Source organism: Falco cherrug, chromosome 4 (genome assembly GCF_023634085.1).
Source record: "Falco cherrug isolate bFalChe1 chromosome 4, bFalChe1.pri, whole genome shotgun sequence".
NCBI lineage: Eukaryota > Metazoa > Chordata > Aves > Falconiformes > Falconidae > Falco > Falco cherrug.
Genome location: NC_073700.1, coordinates 54,352,272 through 54,375,348, shown reverse-complemented (window position 1 = coordinate 54,375,348; position 23,077 = coordinate 54,352,272). Strand labels below are relative to the sequence as shown.

Here is a 23,077-nt window from a genome sequence, read left to right as displayed (position 1 = left end):
AAAATATATGCTTTCAGGCATAGCAATGCTTCCTGAGGTCTGAAAGAGAAAGCTGAGTAACAATTGCTCTGGGTTTAGCCTGGAGCTGTTTATCAGTGGGACAAGGTGAAAGACAAGTGTGCTGGTCAGAGGGAGCAGCTTATTGCAAACCCATCGCTACCATCGTTCTGTGCTGCAGACCTGCAACGTCTCTCCAAAAGGCAAGCCCGCAAATTAACATTCATGGTTCTGCTGGACGTTTAAAACCTCGAACTCAGTGGAGACATTGATTTTTATGACATGCCAGTTTTCTTCACGTCTCACCACCTGCTAGTTCCTTGCTGTTGCAGAGGTGATAACTCACCCACCCCTGCAGCCCTACAAGGTCTGATGGTCCTACCAGCTCCTCCCTGGCTAAGCGATTTGTCTGCTCTGCAGGTGCTAATTACCTTTTTTTTTCTGTAATTAACAAACCTGACTAAAATCAGAACAGTTATTTCAGACCTATGCATAGACTGAAGTTTCCTGAGTGTGTTTCAAAGAGCTTCAAAAGCTTTTTTTTCTCTCTCTAGCTGTACTAGTCGGTCCAATAAAAAAATTATTATGTTCCATATATCAGCAATCAGTCACAGCTGTAACAGCACTTAATAAAACTGTGGTGTGAGATGTTCCTCTCAGAGATCCGTCATCTTGGTCCCTTGTTCTGTTGGAGACACTCGGTTGGATGTCTGTCAGTGGCTGAAGTTGTGTTGGAAGTGCGTGATCTATGCTATAATGAAACACCTTGTGAGGAAGAGACTTCTAACATTGGCATGTGTATTTGTGTATTCCACATTGACTGGTTTTTTTCATTTGGATCTTACAAGCTTGGAGTTGTAAAGCAGGAACAACCTTTCTGTCTCCCTGAGTTCTTTGCCAACATGAGGCTCCTATTGTATTCATAAGGTTATTTACCTTCCACTTCTTAAATTTTCACTGTTTTGCTGTGCTCCTTTGACTGGGAACCTGTTCCTAGAGCCAGACAGCTCTGGTGGTTAAACTGTGTTAGCCAAGCCCTGACGGTTTTGTAGATGGAAAGGAAATTAAAAGTTGGAGGTTGCTGCCTTGGGTCTACTTGACCTGAGCCTCAGAAATGTCTTACGGGCCCAATAAGCATCTGGAAATATTTTTAAACCGAGCTATATAGCTGAAGCTATGGTTGTCTGTTCAAATTTTTTTTGCTACATATCATTGTTAGAGATGCAGATAAAGCCAGGATTTATTGAAGGGCCACCTTCCAGAAATACTAAATTCAGTTGTGGAAGTACGTCTAAGTAAAGGTATGAGTAAAGATTGTGGTTTTCTAAAGGAAAGACACCTAATGTGCTCAACAGCACTGTATTTGCTCAGGAAGAAGAGACGCAGAAGGAAGAGAGTGCAAGTGGCAGCTGCAAGCTGTGATGGAGGCCTTGGGGACTGGCTGAGACCTGTGATCCCAGCATGGTATTTCCCTAGGGATGTGGTGAGGACTAGGATGAGGTACAGGAAAAGTACTGCATGGAAGGGCAGCTGAGAGCAACAGGGAAGAGAGACATGAGGGCGGCAGTTGTGAATGCCATCCGCAAAGGGGTTAGGAACCACAGCCTTTGGGTGGATCCGTTGTGGAACAGCCCTACAGTGGGGTGGGATCTCTTGTGCAGGTTGATCACTGGGTCTGCTGATCCCACTTGGATCACTGCTGTCTAGAAGCATCCCAGACATGTAACAGTCCTAGGGACAGCCCGTGCTGGGAACGCTGAGCAGCCCAGGTGCAGTTGACTCTCCCATACTGCCTTTTTCCAGCATGCGTTTTTTTGTCTTCAACATATTGCTCTAATACAGGATTTCTCCTCCTGTTCCTCTCTGCTGCAAATTTGACAGGATTTGTTATTGCACAACTGAAATCATCATCATCATAAAGCAGCAACTGTGTCTTTGATTCGGGTTTGCTTTCTTCCCCGCTATGGAACTGTCGAGAAGTCAAGTCTCTGTTTCTAGAAAGGGTATTAACATGCTTGGCAGGTTGGTGCCCCTCTGCTTTGTAATTATTTCTTCTCTGCCAGTTCACCACTCAAGCTTCCTGGGTTGTCAGCTCTGGAAACAAGTATTAAATATATATTGCAGCCCTGGGAGGAGAGCCCAACCAGAGTACAATGCACCTAAAAATAAATGCTTATTTCCCTTGCAGAGTAGCCTGGGTAGAAGTATAGGCAAGGAACAGCCTCCACTGGGGTAACCATGCGTAGAAGGAGATGAACAAATAAATTCAGCTACGTTTCAGGCACAGGATGAAGCTGAGAAGCTCTTAGTTCCATTCAAGGTTTTGTAAATGAACTTTCTGCTAGGGATGGTCTCGCAGCTGAATGCCTAAAACACAATCTGGAAATGAGAGAAATATATTTCCTTTACTTGCCCTTTGCCTATTTGCGCTTTTGTCTGCCTACATCATAAAGACTTTGTAGTTATCTCTATAAATCGTGGATTAGCTTTGCAAATCGATGTCATGGGGGTGATGCCGTTACATGTGCTCTCATGGTAACCTCAGGGAATGGAAGCATCTTCCAAAGTAAAAGGCTAGTGCTGGTGCAGGAGTGTTTGGGTGCTGGGTGGGATTGAATTTGGCTGGGCGTAGGCAGGTTTGTAGCAGTGAGTGGAGTGAGATGTGAGAACGACCTGCCAAAAGCAGCGCTGAGAGCCAGAAAGCCAACTCCTTTTGTGATGGAGGTTGGCCCATTTCTTAAAGGGGTGTGTTGTCTGTCACAGGGACTGCCTCAGGAGGAGCCCTGCTCTATGAAGTGTATGCACCAGGCAGCTATGCAGGGGGAGCGATGGGTGTGATAATGTTCACGATGGCAGCTCGCCCTCCTGCGTAAGGGAACACTGAGCAAGGCAAACCACCTTTCACAGGAGCAAGGTGTTATGCAGTATGGATATACCCATCAATGCAGGAACAGGAGGTTTGCCAGGCTTGGAAACATGTCCATGTTTGATTCTGGTGAGAGTAGGAGATGGAAACAGATCATCTTAGAAAGCTACTGGTTTGTTGAGAGATGGGGAGGATCTCTCTATGGTTTCATGTTGTCCCCCCAGTATTGCAGCTTGCCAGTTCTCCAGTGGGAAGATGATGCCTCTTTTGGCCATCTTCCCTTTGGTCTCTTTTTTAATAATTTTTTTTTTTTTTTAAGGTATGTGTGAGTGTGCTTGGGCAGGAAACCCAAAGCCAGCTGGAGGGCTTTGCTCTGCGCGTGGCTTGGATCACTGCTCTCTCCCACCGTTACCCCTTGTTTCAAGGGATCCATCCATGGTGGACTCATGCTGCTAGCCAACTGTGTCATCATTCAGGCTGTCATGGAGATCATGGCCACAAAGGGAAACAAGTGTTTTGTTAGGGAGCAGAGACGGAGAGGTTTTCATCAGGATGTCCCTGGCCGTATACTCAGCGTTGAGCCAGGGGCTGCCAGTGCCGGCAGGGTGTTTCGCAGAGCAGATGCCGTCTGTTTCTTGCAAATCTTTTGTTTCAGATGGGAGGGAGAGGAGGATTAATATTTTCGGTTGCTCTTATACAAGCAACAGGGAGTCTCTCCCAGATCCTTCACACCGCACTAAAATAACAACAGCGAATTTAAAAATAGCGTTTCTCTCCAGAAGAGACGCGGTCAGCCATCTCCGACTGCGCACGCACAGAGCTTGCTCGCGAGGGGTGAGCAACTGGGTGAGAGGGAGAGAAATTTTAAATCGATATTATACACTGACAGTGAGGACTGCAATGGGGCAAACATTACACTTCTGCACTGGTCACCCAGTTAGTGGCTGCAGCTGACCTCTGAGTGGGGGATGTGTGGTTACTGTGAATTAATCTTAAGGCCAAGATATAAAGAATGTTAGCTGGTCACTTCACATTAGCCCTTGCTGAACGTTTGTCTTGCAAGTGTATTTTCCGCCACAAAAAACCCCAAACCCCTAACCTTTTACTTGAGAAATATTTTCGTGAAGGTGAGGTCTTTTACTTGTAAAGTTGCGGGGGGTGAGGGAGATATTTATCCTTGGGGATTTTAATTCTTGATTGATGGGAGAGAAAAAATAGAATAGCTATTCCCTTTTTGCTTCTCATCAAGAAACTAGAAAAATTCACAAGTTCTGAGTTATTTTTCTTGACAGAGGGGCGAATAAAGAAAAAAACCCTTGCTTTCTATGGATTGTTTTTAAATGTTCTTTTTTGGGCCAGAAGATGGCCAGAACATGCCACACCTTTAAATGATGGCCCAGCCATTTCAGGGAAGGAGAGAAATGCCACCGCCCTGATTTGCTGGTTGGAAAGCTGACACACTCAGAGAAAGGACCATGACCTGTATTTTAAATTGTAGATCAGATAGTGGAAGAGTTTCAGTTTTGAAAGCTGTTTGGTCACAACTCTTAGTTTGAAGCATGTTCAGTCTCAGAGCCTGGGGATCTCTAACTCACTTCACCAGCAGCAGATTTAATTGGGGCAGAAAATTTCCAGGCCTGGAAATACCATCTTGGACTAAGCCTAGAGTTTAAAAGTATTTAAGAATCTAAGAAAGTCCTGAGCAATGAGATGGGGGGTTGGTGTCTCCTGTGGAGCATACCAGCGGGTTACCCCCAGGTTGTTTCCTGCAGAAGGGTGGCAGTTCGGTGGTGTGGCTGCAAGCAGCACGTCTGGGCGCCAGGAGGGAGAGGGCAGAAGGTGCTGCCAGGGTAAAACTGCCTTGTCCTCATTACGTGGGAGACCCTTGGACATCACTGTGTCTGTTCTTGGGTTCGTCTGGGAGATGGTTATTTCAGCCTCTGTATTCCAGCACCTTGTGGCTGCAGTGGTCTGACTGGAGCTGAAAATGGAGGAACTTTCCCAGCTGAAGTAGCATCTGATCCCCATTCTGCCTGTAAGGAAAATGCCGCTGAGTTCCTGTGATAGTGCTGTTCCGATGGAAAGTCCCATAGGATCATTGCAAACAGCACGGGTTCAAGACCTCTGTTCTAGCATCTGCCTTAACATCCCTTTCCCCAGCAGGGCCTGGCACTGAAAACAGAAAGATAAAAGCACGCAGGCACTCGGTCACATATTCGTTCAGCCCAAGGAATGTAACTAATAGTTGTGCTTGGGAAAATCCTACCCTGCAGTTACCATCCTCAGCCAGAATAAATCAGCTTAGCCTCACTGATGCTAACATTGCTGTGCCGTGCTGTCTGAGGGTCTGGCTGTGAGGTTAATGCTCATGAAAATGGTTACGGGAGCAACCCTGGAAGGCTGAAACCCACATGTAGCACCAACAACAGCAGTCGTCCCCGTGGCCCAGAGGCTGTGACACACAAGGTGCTCTTCATGGTGGGTGGGTGGCACATTGTGTGACCCACCCTTGCCCACATCATGACTCGTGAATTTTGTTGGCACCATATGGAGAGGCCTCCAGCAAAATACAAAGATGCTCTAAGAAGCCTGGATGATAGTGCTTGGGGGGAAAAAAGAGAACCTTAACCACCGGTGTGGGATGGTGGAGTGTATCTTCCAGGAATGGGTCGGGTGTATGGTTTCAGCCTTTGGCCTGAGGGTGCCTTCGAGACAGTGGGAAACCTTTCAGTTGGCTATGAAGATAAATTAAATCTGAAATTAAATGTATAGAGATTCTTTGCTTCCATAGGGAATTTCCAGTAGTCGGCAAATTAAAACAAGAGTGAGCTCCAGCAGGTTCAGCCAGAGAGAGCATGCTTTTGTATGTACATTCTGTAGAGACTCTATATGTCCTGTATGACTTTTTCTGGTCTGTAAATGGCCTGAGGAGAGCTCATATGGGATGGGCTCCAAAGGGTTACACATGGTTTAGCAGAGTGAGTTTTCTGCCCAGCCTGGCTGGAGAATGGGGAACAGGATGCCAGAGGTTTCCATGTTTCTTTTGTAATCATTTAAGTGTTCTCACTCTGATAAGAAAAGTATGATTTTAATTAAAGAGCCATTCCAGCTGGATTTAATTTTTATGCCACTGAAGTGGCAAATTACTGTGGATATAAAAAGAAAGAGAAAAAAAAAAGGTCTTCTCATTCCAAAGAGTTTTAATCCACAGTGGCTTGGATCCCAGGTCAGGGTGATTTCCCTGCTCCTCGGAAGAAGTGTTGGGATGTTTTCCCACATCTCCTCAGTCGGACCAGTAAGATATCCTTGCTTTGACTTCACGTGTCAAGGAGTTAATTGTGCCATCCCAGGGGCTGCTGCACTGGAGGAGCCCACCTTGACCTTTGTCGCCTTTTAAACAAAGGCTTTTCAGAGCAGAGCTGTACGTTTTGATGTGCTGTGATGCTGCAGAAAGCACTTCCCTCTCTTCTGTCCCCTCTCATATGCTGTATTTAATTATGTGGAGCAAAACTGGGAGATGGTGCTGGGCTAAATCTAGGGAACATTTAGCCGTGGTTGGTAGAAAATAGGTGTACACCCAGGAGAAAATAAAAGATGTTATTCTGTTCACTTACATTGTTTGCTCTTATCTGGTCATGCTGTTTAGCTGTGGCATGGGATGCCGCTGTCACATAACTCTAGTAACTGCTGTCTGATAGCAACTTCTATCACCGAGGATATGACAGACACGTATCTTTCCCAAAGGCTGATGTACAAAAAGCAGCTGGACCAGAAATGCAGCAAGATGATAAACTCCATCCAGACCTCTCAAAAGGTCTTGCAGATTTATTTTTTAAGGTTTTTTAATTATTATTTTTTTCCTCATTTGTTCACTCACAAAAGTCTTTCCAGTCCACATAATCACAATTATAGTCTGGAGGGTCACTATAAATACATGGGTCAGGATCGTTGAGTTTTGTTTTCCTCAAGCACTTTGCAAAGCTGAGCTTTGGGTGTGTAGCGGGGCAGGCGTGCTGGGAGCAGGCAGCAGCGGGTGGCTCCTTGCCCAGGGTGGGAGAGCTGTGGAGGAAGAGCTCTCCCTCCTTGCCTGTGGTCCTCCGAGCATGTAAAGCACATCAGTTACAAGTGACAGTAAACACAGCTATGATTACTGAATTAGTAGGCTTTACATTAAAATACATGCCTCGTAATAAGCTACTGAGATTTGGTTTTAGGCTTTGTTGCTTCTTCTCTTTCCTCACCCTGTGCTGCTATTGTTTCTTCTGTGTGATTCCCTTGATCCTGAGCCTGGGAATTTAGGAATGAGATGGAGAGACAAAGCAGTATTTCCATACTTGGAGAAGCTTTCTCGCAGAAATACTCATAGCTTGATAAACCTGTGAGGGATGCGCAAGGCACAGCCATATCCCGGTACCAGTTTTGCTGTGATTTAAAAGCATTCCAGCTTTGTGCCATGTCAAAGTGCCATAAAATTCTTATCTACAAATAACAGTCCTCAGTAGTGTGTGCAGAGCTGGGAATGGGATGTTCTGGGCAGGAAGGTAACCCCTGGAGGCAGGAAACCCAGTTAGGGAAAGTTAATAGCAAGAACCAGAACACAGTGAACATAATTTTTCATTGCAGTGGTCAGGGACAGGCTGCTGAGCAGAATATCGTCACGTTTCACTCATCTGGCTGGTAGGCTGTGGAGCTAGGAAGAGCTTCTTAAGGACTCCTGTCCTCAAACATGATGCCTGTTGACAAATGCCTGCACTATCTTGTCTGAAAGATCTTCCCTAGTTGGAGCAACCTCTGCCATGACAGAATGAGCTTGCGCCACTGAGATGTGTTTTCAGCTCTGGCCATAGATGAGCCTCAGGGAAGAGGTTAAACTCTTCACAGGAAGATTAAAGCAACTGGGTTGTGAAATCCCGGCACTGCAGATGTGTTCTGGGTCTGTCTTCCCAGATTAAGACCCAGATGAGTCTGATAAGCCACATACAGTGCAACCCTCCTTTGTACAGATCGGGCATCGAAGATAGCAAGTGGGTTAAAACTCTCCCACGGCACATCTGCGGTCACAGGGATTGCACAATCCATTTGTTTTCATTAGGTGAAGTACATCCAAATAGTTTGTAATTGGCAGATGCAGCCAGAGTTCACTGTGTCCCGGGCTCAGTGCTGCAAGCCTGGGCTCGTAGGGTCCAGCAAACCCAGAGCCGATGACGTGGACGTTGTTGCTTTGAAGACCAGGAGATAGCAAAGAAAAGTAAGGATGGTGTCTCTTCCCTGGAACAGCAGGACAGCTTCTTTGTTCAAGGTGGGTTTCTTACTCCCATATACTGGAACAGAGGAAGATGTTCAGCAAAGGACAGCTAGACTCCCAGCACCTTTCATCCATTAATAAGAACCGGCTGGTTGCTGGAGCATTGAGGTTTGATTTAGCTGCCCATGGGTAAGGTCTTGCACCGTTTCAGACAGCTTAGGGCTCCCAAGTGCCCGTGCAGTGGGCACAGGTCTCCCATACACCCTTTCTCACACCAGCTAGCCCATGTGCTGTCCCAGCTGTGCTTGAGCATTTCATGTGGGACTGGGTGGCAGACTTCAGACAAATGGAATCTGCCTTGAGCTGCAGTGTCTGTGTCTGGTCGTGTGTGCACAGAGACCAGCTCGATGTCACCAGTCTGCACTGGTGAAATACCAATACCTGCCAGTCACTTTCGGAAACCCCAAAAGCTAAGGAAGCAAAACCAGCAGCAAAAATCATGAAACTATTCTGAAAAGGTTGAATTTCTCATTTATTTGTCTCCTGGTTGACAGATGTTTGGTACCTTTCTTTTCTATGCAATTAAGATGACTAGAAATCTCCTGCTGCTGCTGGTCGGTTGGCTGGGATGCACTAACCATGCCAGGAGAGAGGGAAAATACTGCAAGAGTGCTGATGAAACCTTGGGGACTGGCAGCACCCAGTGGCTCCAGCAGTATCAATGTGGCTTTTCTTTGCCTCTTCTTGCTTCATGACATGTATATTTAGACCTTGATTAGGCTTTTTCTAACAAAACAGTGTTAATCAAACAGGAGTGGCCCTAAAGTGGAGTTTGTCAGGACTTCTGTGCAGCAATTTCTCCTCTTCTTGAAGTTCAGAACATTACTGAAAATCCATTATTTGAATATGTGTTTTTTTCCAAACATACAGCAGCCAGAGTAAGTGGGCTTCCATGATTAGAGGCCAGCAGCTATTTGAGAAAATCCAAGTGGAATGTAACATCTCGATGCCTGGGCCAAGATCTGACATCAGAAACCCAGGAGGCCTGTGCAGTTATAGCTAGATTAAGATTGAGTGGTCTCTGATGGGAAGGGTAGATTATTTTATTTGGCTAATTATTGAAAACAACTAATTTTCACCAGTTACCTCCAGGAAATGGAGTCCAACAATGTGTTTCTGATAAAGCATAACTTGCACTTTGTTGGGCTCTTTTTTCAGGAGCTGAGACGGACAACTCCCTAGCTGTTAATCTAGATAACCTGGAGAGTTATTAATTTGCATAGGTTTGCACTTTGCATCCCGTTGTGCCTTGCTCTGCTATGTTGAATTACCTTGTAGCCAAGTACCTCTGAAGACATTCAGCACCTGAGTTGCCTAAATGTAGGTGCCTAGTGTCTACTGAGATGACCTTATAGTGAGGGCATCCAGGTCTTGCTCCAGAAGGATGCAGAGCTCCTCTAATTGCTTTTATGCTTCCTTTCCACACCCTCCCTTGGTCTTTATCACCCTTTTAAAATGACTGATGTTGGTGTCACAGCACAAGTCTTCCCAATACCATGTAGGAAAGGAGTGTTATCTTCTTTCTTACTGTTCAGTTCATACAGCAAACAGCTGTGTTCGCCTTTTCTCAGCAGCGCATACCGGGAGTTCATGCTGAATTATTTACCTCTTTCGATCCCCCAATCCTCTGCCACATTACCTCTTTTCCAGAACTCAGGCTGCCATACCGGAGGTCTGCGCTGAATCTGTTCTTTCTTGAGTACAGCTCTCGCATTTGGCTGTGTTCAAATAGCCCTTCTCTGCCAGCTTTTATAAGTGCTCTTAGGTGCAAGTTATCTAGGCCTGCTGATTTTAAATGTTTATCTCTCGTAGATGTTGTTTAACATCTGCCTTTGTTACTAACGGACTGGAAAAAGCTGCTTCATCATCATCAGACACATGCACGTTGCTCCGCTGCTTTCCAAATACAGATCAAGATCACAGGTTCAACTTTCCTCTGCTGGCTTGTACCATCTGTAAGATTTTCATTGTTGTAACGCTTTCATTTAAAAAAAAAAAAAAGAAAAAACAAACAAAAAACCACCAAAAAACCCCCAATACAACAAAACCCAAAACCAACCAACCCCCCCCCCGCCCCCGCAAATAATAACTTCTAATTAGTCTCTTATTCTTACCAGCAGCAGATTTTTCCTGATGTCTTGAGGTTCCCATGTAGTCCTTCTAAGCTTCATGAAACATCATTTATATTTCTGCATCTGTATTTCTCTTCCATTTAGTACATATTGCTGGGTTTGGGTTTGTTGGTTTACTTATTTATTTTTGCTTCCGATTCCCCCTTTGAATTAATAGTTGAACTGAGATTAGGTTTAACTCAAAGTTAACCATTTGGATTGGGAAATCACACTTGTCTTGGATCATTATCTCTTTGGCTGCCTGGCCTGTCCTTCCAGAAGAACCATGACCTGTCTCACAGCATTGTGTGCAAACAGGGCAACGAGGGACAGGTGGGGCAGGAGGTGCCCCATCATCATGGTGGTACCTGGCCATCAGGAGGGGAAGGTTCTGTGGCAGCATCACAAGAGAAGTGAAGACATTGCAGAAGCATTATTTGGGGGACAATGGGGATATTTCAATGGGGCACCACAAGATGCTGGCGTTGCTTTCTGGAAGATACTGGTCAGAAGCGGGAGGTGGGAAAAAGATAGCATCATCTTAATGGCATCGTTCTGAAAGTATAGGCATACATTCCCTGAAAAGGCAGGAAGGATCGACAGAGAAGAGCACGTTAAGTGCAGCAATTAATTTGCTACAACTGTTTACTCAAAAATCAACTTTTAATAAACATTATAATCAGTGCAGTGAAATTTCCCACAGATCAGAGAGAGGATCTGAGAGGGGAACTTCATTCATTTCACAGGGAGATAGCTCTAACATTGCTATGAACAATTTAAGTGCTGTTTCATTAGTGGTTTTATGGTTAGTACAATTAATAATACCAGAGAAAAAAGAAACATGCATTATATTAAACTCAGCTTTCAGTAAGTAGAATGCATGCAAACGGGATCTCCTGTTCGGTGTCATTGTTTCTAGAGACATGTCTGAGTTTATAGATGATATTCCTATTCATGTGATTTGGATGTCAAGCTTAAGGACTTGGCTGGGGTTTGTCAGTTAATGTTTTTAGAAAAATTCTTGGAATACATTTGTTGTGTGTCCACGCTTGAAGTGCCTTCTGCGGGAAACCTGTGACTTCCAGAAGTTTGTAATGTGGCCAGGAAACCTCTGCTCAAGATAAAACTTTGGAGGGAAGACGGACTTGATTTTTTTATTCTTATTACTTATTTTTTAAAAATTATCCACCTTAATTGCTTTAAGATGGCTTGGGTTATTTGATTATTCCCCTAAGGCATTTTGAGTCTAGAAGCTTTGATGGCATCTTGAGCTATTGCAGAAGGACTTTTAATGGGGTTTTAACTCTACTTGTACAGTTTCATCTCTACATACATCCAGAGCTTCTTGGAGCTGTGAGACTTATCCTCCTTGGATGGAGACACTTGGCTGGACTCATTGTTAGTCATCCATTGTGCATGTGGATGGCTGGGCAGGTGGCTTCTTATTTCCAGTTGCGTCTCCAATTTAGAGCCTAATAAGACCAGGCAGGACATTGCTAACATGTGAAGGTGTTGTAGGCAAAATGCAAAGGAATATCATGGATCATAAATGTACTGACAGGGCCCAGGCAGCTGGGCAGGAGGGACACAGCGTGAGGAGCTACAGCCATCTCGGCTGGAGTCAGGTGCTTGGAGGAGCTCTCGGCCATCTGGGAAGCAGAGCGAGCGTTGCAGCCGTGTGAGCGCTGGCGCCTACACGGCAGGTGCCTGTGTTTGAGCCAGAGGTGCAATGCCTTGGGGTAGTAGGTGCACCATGGCTGCTCCAAGGAGATCTCGCGCTGCTTTGCCCACAGCTCCCTGGAGACCTGCACTGCTCACATCAACGTGTACTGCTGCTGAAATCCCACAGAGAGCTCAGGGTGGAAACCAGCATTTTCAGGAGCAGTAATGTAGTGTGTTAAGTGTCTCCCTTGGCGAGATGCTGTGCTCGGGGACAGAGAGGGTCAGGTCAAGGGTGACTGTATTTAGGGGTGATGTCAAGCTCTGCTGGCTGACTGCTCCTGGTCAGCTGTACCAGCCCTGCGGAAAAATAAAAACCGCAGCAGATGGAGATGCCTTTTCTGCAGAATCATTTCCCTGGTTACCTCCATTCCTTCGGTGCTGAAGCTTCCTGATGCCTGAAGGCGATCCACTCCTTATTTCTAGCAAGGGGAGTCCCAGGGGTGCCGCAAAGCCGCCTGTCTGGGGAGCTCTCCGTGAGGTTCACATGTGGAGCTGCTGGGCTGAATAAATGGAGAACAAAAATAAGGGAATGCTGGGGTTTCTGAACAAATCTTTTTTTTTTTCTTTTCTTTCTTTCTTTTCTTTTTTTTTTTTAATCTATTGCCATTGCTTTTGCAGAGCAAAGCTGTATTTTTACCCTTCTGTTTCAACATGAAGATATATATCCAAGAGATAATTGTGGCATTTAGGGAGTCGGAGGGTGTGAAGGGGGATGCCCTTTTCTGATAGCTTTTCTGCTTCTCCCAGGGGATGATGTTGTTGCTTGCAGTTTATTTTCCTGTTCAGCTGTGACTCTGCGACACAAAGTTCATTGGAGTGTGGCATTCACCTGCTGCGCAGATACTGCTGGAATTTGCTGAAAGGTGATATTGTTACTAAGACTCGGATAAGGGACCTGGAAGAGTTACTCTTGGTTCCTGCTTTTGATGTTTTGTCCTCCTCAGCTTTGTAAGGTTCTCTTCTCCACCTGCAAAATCAGGATTTCTCAGGGGTTTTTTTTGCCTGTTTTAGTCTGTTTTCCATGTCGACAATTCAGAGGAGGGGCCGAACACGTGGATGTGTTGTAAGAACTCCCATCTTATGTTTGGCTGCTGATTATATTAGGCAGTGAGTAACGTAAATGATAAATTGGAGCCAAACTTGTGTTTTGGTTAAAGAGGCAAGGGATCCCTGATAGACTTGACTGGAGCAGATGTATCCACTTTGGGGTAAAAGCCCTTGAAGAAACTTATAAGGTAAAAAAAAAAAGCTTATTCAGATAAAAGGTCTGAAAAGTGCTGTGGTGTGGGGGGAAGTTGAAAGAACTGGGGAAGTTTGTTCTGGCAAACAGAACGCTGCAGGGATAAATCACAACTTGTATTTAAGTATGTGAAAACACTACTGCAAGTAAGAGGCAAGAGATAAAAATCTGCTGTCCTTAACTGGTCTGGGTAGGAGTAGGAATATGGGCCTTAAATTGCAGCCACAGAAATGTAGTGTTTCACAAACGGGCAGAATCTTTCTGATGGTCAGCAGAGGGAAGCCTAGGAATTGATTAGGGTCTGTAAGGACACTGTGGAGTCTGTCACTGGGGATACTTGACAAAGGATGGGACAAAAGCTTGTCAGAAAGCATTACTGGCACTTCTTACGCATCACACAGGGATAAAATCGTTGGTCCCTTATGGACCCTCCTAATCTCTGTTGGTTCTCTTTTTTGTTTCTTTGCCCTTGATCTGTGAATATGCTTGCTAGCTTGTTTTCACACAGAATCAGGCTGGCTGAGGTTGGAAGGGACCTCTGGAGCTCATCTGTTTTGTGAAGTTTAGTATGACCATCTGCATAGCCCCAACCATTAGTTTCTGCTTTGGACCTGCAGTACAGACAGACCTGAACGATTTGAAGGGACAGTCCTGAAAGACACTTCTGGTAAATCGTGCCAGTCAGTGTTAAACCATTTCCAAGCAATGCTTTACTTCTAATCCTCATTTGTCTCATTAGAAAATTCAGTCACAGGAATTTGTTAAGCCTTTTTGGTTTGGTTTGGTTGGGGTTTTTTTTTTCATATTAAATAGATATCCTTGGTAGGAAATCCTCTTATGCTTTAGGCATTTGCTGGTTGCAATTGATTAGACTGTTTTGTTTCTCTCTCTAAGTTTAGCTGGGATGTTTTGTTTGGCACAAGCAGGTTTTCCAGACCTTTATTCATTCTTATAATGCCATTCTCAATGTTTGCCGAGTCAGTTAGCCAGGGTGTATATTGTGCCAGCTACCTGGAAACTGGGTGAAATCCTGGCTGTTTCCAAGTCAATAGAAATCTCTTTGACTGAAGTTTGTGTCTTAACAATTTACCCTGCAAAAAGGCTACTGCCTCCCAATCTAAATTTCTTCATTATTACTCTTAAAGGTGGAAAAGTGGACACTGAACTATGTAGATGACGTTTTGCTGTATGGGATGTGATGGTATGGCTCTTTGAGTTCAAGTTGTGTTGTTCCCACAGTTGTATTCAAAAGGTACTTGAAGACCACCTACAAGTAATACCAATTTCTACATTATGAGGGTTGTGCAGCAGCTAAACAGTCACTCAGAAAGGTTGTGCAATCTCCATGCTTGGAGCTTTTTAAGACTTGGCTGGATAAATCTGTGGCTGAGCAAGAGTAGCATTGGTGCTAGTCCAGCTTCAAGCTGAAGGCTGGACCAAAGCACTCCAGAGATCCCTTCTAGCCAAAGTTTCTTTAATTCCATAATTAGATAGCACTAGACACTACCTGATCTGTAGTCGCCAGGATGCCTCTGCTAAATCCATGCATTGAATGATATTAGGATATTCCTTTGGCCAATTTTATTACTGAACAGGTTGTTAAAAGAATAATTTTAAGCAATATCTAACACCTATGTTAATCTGCTGTTATGTTGGATGCGCTTCCACCAGCTTCCAAGTGGAGAGAATTAGTTAATCAGGCCATGATTATGTTATTAGCTGGAGGCGTAATACCAGTGTCAGTAGTACAGGACTGAGCTTTTTCTGGGGCTAGGCTTTTGCATTCAGCTTGCCAGAGCATCTGACTCTCAGATTTATTTTGTCAAAACCAGAAATCATTGCTCAGTACCAGAGAGAGTATCAGTAGGTTCCTAGGCCATACTAGCAAAAATGACCACTCTTGGCTCTGTGCAGAGCTGTGTTTCTTTGTGCATGCACAGAAGAGCTGAGTGTCAGTCTGCAATTGCTCCACTTCACGGGGTCATTTGAGAACTGAAAGCCCAGCGAAATCAAAGGGACACCTGAAACCCTCCTTTTTTGTTACCCCATATTCTAGTCAGTGTTTGAAAGGCACACAAGACAAAGGATGGATAAGCCACAGGTAGGGCTGGTTTCTTCACAGCGGTTTTCCTTTTCTTCCCTCTTTCACCCTTCTGGAGGTGAATGCTGTGGAAGTAGGTGTTCCCTGTGCTCCTCACTGATGCTCTTGCTGCTCAGCATGTGTCTGCCTGTCTCTCAACTAATTCAGTTTACATACTTGAAGGAGTTCTGGGGAGTCAGCAAAATGTTTTTTTGCCTTAGTTTCATACTTTCTTCTCCAGAAGCAAAGTTGGGGTTAGTTGCTATCTTTTTCCCTATGGTTTGTTTGGGGTTTTTTTTCCTCTTTTCTTTTTTTTTCCTCCTCTTGGCTTTCCAGCATTATTGTAGCTAACCTGCAGGACTGCAGTTTCTGGGGCAGCCACCTTGTATCATTGCTGTCTTGATTTGATGTGACCAAGCATACAGAATCAAGGGATGCTGGAGGGGAGCCAGGAAAGATGAGGCTGTGAATGAGGAGTTGCTAGGCAGGTAGGGGCTGCTAAGGTGTGGAGGAGGTGGCTGTAAAGGACTGTCATCACTGTCATCATACTTTAAATTATCCCTCTCTGTCCCTTTAGTAATGATCCTTACTCCCATCTCTAGTTGTAGGCAGATCTGCCTCGGACATTTGCAGACATGCGTGCACACGTGTGAGGGATTCTGCACCACTCCACTCACTGTGGCTACCAAGAAGCATTGTCCTCTGTGGGATGTTCAGAAAATGCCCCAACAGGTGTTGGCTGGAGACAGACATCATGTGGAGAAGAGTATATTGCCTGTAATATTTTAGCTGGGCAACTTTGGTTTACGTGGTCCAGCATCGCTCAAGTTCAATCAACTAACAGGTCCTTCTGCTCTGTCGTTTCCAGCAGAGGTTTCAGGTTCTCACTGCCTTTTTGTTGCTTGCTCCCTCTTCTCCTGTTCGCTTTTAATCACTACATTTCATTCCATCTTTAGTGAAGCCAATGGATCTTTAAGTAATACCACTGCAGACCTCCCTGTGGCTCTGTGTTTCTGCTGTCATCCCTGCAGCCTTCACACTAGCCATTTCTGGAGTTTCCTTCCAGTTGTTGTATCAATCCCCATATCTGTCGTTCAGGCAGTCATTCCTTTTGGCATGCCATCAGTCGGTTTACTGAAGTTAGGAAAGGTTAAATCCACTGATTTCCCTCGTTCCAAAAAAACCCAACAACCCAGGAACCTTCTCAAAAAAAGCTATCAGTTACATTGCCGTGATTTACTTTTGATAACCATTTTGCATTTTATCCAAATCTCCATTTGCCGCCATGCTTTCAATTACTCTTTCCTTCAAGTGGTGTTCAAAACTCTTGTGTAGTTTTGTTCTCAGATTAGCTTGCTGGTAACTGTCTGGATCTCCCCACCACCACCCACCTCCATATAAAAAGGCATTACATTTGTTGACTTTCAGCCAGATGGTACCACTCCCACCACCCCATCTGAGCAGGTTGTTCTCTTTTGAGTGGCTTTCACCTCATATACAACAGTTTCCGTACCCTTGTTTGCCTTCACAGTCAGCCCGTCGTTGTTCTCAATTATTCAAGCTCAATCATTTTCACCATGTGTTAACTATTCCACTTTGTATTATTAAAATTATATTTTTACCTCCAGTTCTTTGAAGAAGCCAGTGAACAGAAGTGGGGGGTGGGGCTGCTGCAACTTCTCCTTTTTTGGGGGCTATGCTTAGTTTTATCTTGAATTTCAGCAATCTGAATTTGCACAGCAATCTTTTTTTTCTTTTTTTTTTTTTCTCCCTTGTTGCTGTTCTCTTTTTTTTCATACTGCTGAAATAGTTTTTCTGCTTAGCTGAGTTGGTCTTGACAGCAAAGGCTAGACTTCTAGCAGTGCTCAGAGGTTTTGCTGCTTCTCGTACTGCTCTGAACATCATTTTCTTTCCAGAGCCATCAGCCACTCTGCCCAGGTGTTCTTATCACTCCTAATTCCATCTCAGGTTTTATCTTCCTAATTTTCTAATCTATTATTTTCCTCATACCCAATATGCCTAAAAGGAGATTTGAAGTCTTTCTCTTCCTCCCGTGGAACAGGGGCTGACTTCTCCCATTCTTTTTTTCCACCCAGATTCTCTTTTTCTCTGTTGGCTCTTTGCTGGCTGAACCACGAGCACGTTTTGAGAAGAACATTTAAATATTTCATAGAAAGCAGGGTATGTGTGACAGAGGTGGACATCAGAGTACACTGGCATATGGAAAGGTCTTTCAGAGACATGCAAATACTGGTAACAGGGAGTGTGAAGTATTTAGGTTGTTGGTTTTTTTTGTGACTGCTTTTGTCTGGTTTTGGTATAAGGAAGGTGTTTTGGGAGGCAGCCAGAGCAACCTGACATTTTTGTTGTGGTTTCTTTTATGTGGGTTGTGGGTTCTTTTTTTTTTTTTTTTTTAAGCTACTAACTTGCTGGATGATCTTGGGCTTTCTGCCTTGGTTTCTCCATCTGTCAAAAGATGCTAGATATGCTAACTTTGCAAAACATTTTGAGATCTACAGCCAGTGGCATCACCTGAGAGAGGTCTGATGATACTGTACCACTAAAAGGTGGTTTTGCCATCTAAGCATTCATTTTCTGTGTCATTTGTGCCCTTGTATATTTTCCCTTTTAAATACACAAAGCAGAAACGTCTTCCCTGTAAGCTTTCCCCCTCATCTGTGTTGTTAGCAGGTAAGGAATGACAAAAGGAAATGCCCAGCACAAAACCCCTAGGATTAATTATCTGCCTGCTTAGCCGGTTCATCACAATCTAGTTGCACAGTGGAAGGCAGCTGCAAGTTGACTTTGCTTCAGGGACCGACGGGAAGCAAAGCTTCAGCTAACAGCCAAGCTGGAATGATGAGGTCCTGCGGGAAGCGAGAGAGTGAGATACTTACTTCCTTAAAGCCATTGGTAAACTCTTGCCTGGCCAAGCCTCGCCATGTTCAAAGCATGGAAATTGCTAGCAGGTTGCTTTGATTTGTAATGGAGGTATTTCTAGCATCTGACACTTCACTTTGATCATCTGTTTCACTTGACACTCAGCTGTGTACTCAGCAGAAGTGACGGTAGTTGAGATGCAGCCCTGTTGCAGCAACACGATCACTTTGGGATCATAAGTCTTTTCTGAGCGTTATTAAGAGGAAGGTGGTTGGGGCTGTCAGAGAAATTAGATGTGGTCCTCAGGCTCCTGGAAGGACATCAGCGTGCTCTTCAGGTGGAGGTATTACATGCGTGCCTGGCTTAAACAGCTTGTGTGAGTGTGTCTCATGTCGTATTTGTTAAATTTTCAGGTGTAAAGTCTCTTAGGCTCGTGTTTCAACCTATTTAGCCTGTAGCTTTAAGTCCTTTTCAGCTAGGAAGAGTGGAACCACATTTTGAAGTTATTCCCATGTTTTCATACTGACCCTTCACATAGACCACTCAAAGCTGTGCAGGGCAAATGCTGATCATTTCAGCTCTGGTTTACTTTCTCCTGCAGAACTGTAAGTCCCTCCTAAAATTTCCATCTTTAGTCAGTCCACTAAGTCCTGATGGAGTATGTTCTCTTTATCAATTGCTTAGACGTACTGTGTTCTCTATGCAGATGAGCCATTGGGCACAGTGAGTTTTATCAAAAACATCTGAATCCAAAGCTCCCAAATGTAAATGTAATTAGCAGCTTTCCTCTAGGAGAGCTGTGGACAACCAGACAGTGCTCTCCAGCATGTTCTGTTCTAAATCAAGGCTGTGTCTGTGTGTCCATCTTGTGCTCTCTTTGGTAAGGATCTCTTCAGTTACTCTCTGCTTGGTTTTCCCCATTCTTGTGGATCTTTGTTCTTCATGACAGCAGTGCTTCCTATGATTGTCCTTATTTGCTCTCCCTCACATATTTTTGCCGTTTTGCTTCCTTCCATCCTCAGCCAACAAAGGGAAGGATGGCCCCGTCCCGATTTGTGGAAGATAGCAGCTCTTGTGCTTGGAGTGGCTCCAAATCGCTGGGGTACTCTTGGCTGCCTTATTATTAAGAGAATGACTTGATCCTTTGTTCTGAAACAGGGTACGGAGCTCATCCCAGTAGGCTCTTATTCCTGGAAGACACACCTGGATGCTTCAGACTTTCCATGACGAATCTTTTTAGAGAGCTTTGATGCTTTATAAAGGATGGTTTATAAACCCATAAGTAACATCTTCACCCAGAGCCTTCTTGACTGAATCACTTCTTCATTTGAAAGGGGGAAGATTCATTTCTTCTTGATCTCCGAATGAACTAAACTCATCTTTTGCCAACATCTTTGTATTTTTTGTACTCTCCCTGGTAGGTAATCAGTCTTTTGAAGTGAATTCTTTGAAATGAATTGCATTTATAGATTGTTCCAGGCATGTACCTGGATTTCAATAGAAAGCTTTGAATAGTGGCACAAACGAGCCCCGTTAGGGGCACTTTTTCAGAATGCAGAGTGGTGTGTGAACAGTCAAATCATCCTGGAATTGGTCCTACTGTTGGTTGAATAAAAGATGTTGAAGGTATTGATAGCCAAGAAGATTAAAACCCTATCACCAACTGTATTATTGAAAGGTGCTGTGGAAGACATATGCCATAGGGAGGATTATTATATACGTGTGGGGTTTTTTTCTTATGTTTTCTGTTTCTTGCTCCTTTGTCTCCTCCTAGTTGCTCTTACAGAAGTGGTACTGACCTTGAAAAACTTGTGTTCTGCCCCAATTGACTCTTTCTTTATGGTTGCTGGATCACAGGATTGGAAGTTCCATGTCCTAAAGTCATTTAGTGTTCGGTGAGCTCAGGAAGGTGTCAGGTACCGGGTGCTCCAAATGCTGAATGTGTCCCGTTTTGCCTGTTCAGCTGGAGATGCTAAGGCTGCTTAAGTGAAGCAAGGAGACAGCACTGAGTAAATGCCAAACACCCTCTTTTGTCCTCATTGCTAGCTGCCACTGAGCTTCAGAGTGCCTGCTCTGCCTAGGAAAAGCCATGCCAGGAACGCTGGCTGCTAGACTGCTCTGTGACGTTGCCACTCTGCTGTTCACAATCCTTCCCTGAGTGCATAAAAAACCCACAAACAACAAAAAACAGAGTTTACAGTGAGAAGCTGTGCATGGGAAATGTCCTCTCCAGACAGCCCCAGAGCTCCAGGTGAGGCTGCTGCATATTGCAGCTGTAAGGGTTTCCAGCATGAGTGGTGGGCAAGCCCAGTGTCAGTCACTCCAGCCCTTGCTTTACTGATGGTGCAGTAGCCCTGGCTTAACACTGGGTTTCTAGAGACTCTCAGAACTTTCAGTTCCCGTAAAAGGTTAAAAGGAGCTGCCCGTGTTGCTAGCCAAAACCATTGTTCCTCAAACCAGACCACTGCAGTGTTTCTGAGAACTAGAGAACATCCAGCTTGCTTTAACCAGCTCCCTGGTTATAAATAATATCCCATAGCCAGCCTTCCAGGAGGCTTGCAGAGTCCTGTTTGCCGAAGGTGTTTTGTACATGACATGTGTGCAGCTTCCAGGCAGTGGGAGAGGTCTAGGGAATGCTTGAGAACTTGAAGGGTAAGGAAGAAACCTCAAGGACTTCACTGTGATTTCAATCATATTCCTAATTTGTCACAGCCTCTGGGCTGAACTGCCCATTGACATACCCGTGGGCTCTCCAGGATATTACTCAAACTGCCAGTCTCCATTGCTTTGGATTTGGGAACCCTTTCTGCTCTACACCCCAGCCCAAGTCCTTCTGGGGCCACCTGAGCAGGTCTGAGTTCAGTCCATGTCTTCCACACTGTGGCAGGTGGACCTGGTGGATGGTAACATCTGGGTTGGTTTGAGGAGGAAAACAGGACTCTAGTGCCAGAGTTGGGGTGAACTGGAAATGCAGTGGAGAGCACGCAGGACTGGGTAGCAGCCCTCTGTGGTTGCCCAGGACAAGAATCAGAGCTGGATGATGGAGGCTTTGTCAGGAGTTAGGATCTGGCCCAGGACAGAGGAGAGAGGAACACAAGCAACTCACAGGTTTTGCTGAGACATCCACTGAGGGCTTTCTAGTCCCTTCTGAGCCTGAAGCTGAATTGGGGACCATTTCTTCTGTGCACAGCAGTCAAGAGCTGGCTGCTCAGGAGATGGCTCTGTGCTAGTTGAGCAGCAATTCAGGACAGTATTAACAGGTTACCTGCAACATTCTCCTGAAGCCCAGTACCTTGCATTCAGAAGCAGCATTTCAAGGTTGATCGTCTTGAAAACAACGCAACCTGTAAACAAATCAGAGCACTTACCAGCCTTTCACTCAACTTCTCCATAGGGATCCTGCCCGGTACCATCTCACATCTGCTCTTGGCATACACTGGGGAAGGTCGGGGCTCTCTGGAGGGAAATCATTCAGTTTAGACATGAGCCCAGGTCTGTGGGTTTTACCTCATGTAACTGTAGATATTTGCAGTGTAGACATCCACGCCTCAGCCCAAGGCTCCCTGGATGAAGCAGTATAGGGTAAGTTTCCTCTCACTTGTTTTTATACAGTCCTTTTATTTTGAAGTGACTCATGCCATAAAAGTGCCTGCTTCTCACTTCAAGTGGGGAAGGATGATCAATGTGAAGTAGACAGATGTAGATGTTTATATTATAGACACACTTTTTGCCCATGGATCCCCAAATCACGTTTCTGAATCCTGGGGGTCACACAGTTCTGGATCTGCATTTACCTTGTATTTCTGCTGTTCCTGTAACTGGCTGAGCAGAAGCTTTGGAGGCAAATTTCCTCCAGAAGCTTTGATGAGTTTAGTAGTTAAGTTTCTGAACAATCTTTAAAGAAATAGAATTTTCCTCAACAGGGCTCTGCTCCTTAGACCCAAAGGAAAAAAGAAATTGAAAGCAGTCAATGACCAATAGTTCAGGGAAAACTGCAAGTTAATTTGCTGCTCTCCAGTTTCGATAGAAGTCAGGTAGTGGAGTCCTCTTCTTTCCTTCCTTTGCTGCCCCTGCGTACTCTTAGGATAATCAGTACTGTTACTTGCTTATGTTTTCTCAACCATAAGAGAGATATTATAACACTTTGCTTTTTACTCTGAATTGTAGTTCTAAGCACCACTGATCTTAGTGTTGTAGCATCCCTTTATTTCTGCAATAGCCTGAATTGTTTTCCTTTGTCTGAACTTCCTGGAAAGGAAATTCTTACCACCTATTCCAGATGGTAATTTAAAGTAAGGAGCCATCAGAGCTGTCTCCTATTCAGTTGTGAGAATTTACTCAAGTGCTGCCTTTCTTTTAATTGCTGTGTGTCATTACTCCGGTGCCAGGGTGTCACCTCTTTAAGACCCCAATTCAGCTCTGCTTTCCAAGAGAGGCATATACAAGCTTGTCACTAAGGAGTTAAGCAACACAGCTGCTCAGCTTCCCTTTCCTTCTGGTTCTCCAAGCCCTTTGCAAAACACTCTGCACATGTTTCCTTGATCTTCCAACCCCTCACAGAGAAAGGGGACAATCAGACTAATTGAAGTCTCCGTGCCTCCAAGCTGCTGGATTGATTTGGCCAAGTTCTCTTTGTTTAACAGGACTTGCTTGGATGAGCCGGAAAAAACCACATCTGCTTTCCTCATCAAATGATAGATCTGATATTGGCATGATTATATTTGGCAGAAACATGAAATGGAGTGGTTTGAACAGCAAAGTGGGAGTCAGGATACTTGGGTATTTGCCTGGACCTCTTTTATTTGGAAAAGTCTCCTGGGGACACATGCTGCTACCCATGCTCCTAGAGTCCCTTACTGATGGCTGGTTGCAGAGC

The 23,077-nt window shown here is 44.7% G+C and overlaps 1 protein-coding gene across 2 annotated transcripts in view; it reads left to right on the top strand.

The window, feature by feature from the left end:
• VIPR1 (vasoactive intestinal peptide receptor 1) overlaps positions 1–23,077 on the top strand; it is a 116,098-nt gene that overhangs the window by 9,138 nt on the left and 83,883 nt on the right. Inside the window, exon 1 of one of the 2 annotated variants that reach the window (XM_005442312.3) lies at positions 7,836–8,162. The exons of the other annotated variant lie outside the window; for it this stretch is intronic. Coding sequence (XP_005442369.2) covers positions 8,118–8,162 — 45 coding nt within the window. The 5' untranslated portion in view covers positions 7,836–8,117. Of the gene's footprint in view, positions 1–7,835; positions 8,163–23,077 lie in introns of those variants that run through there. 2 annotated transcript variants of the gene reach the window in all.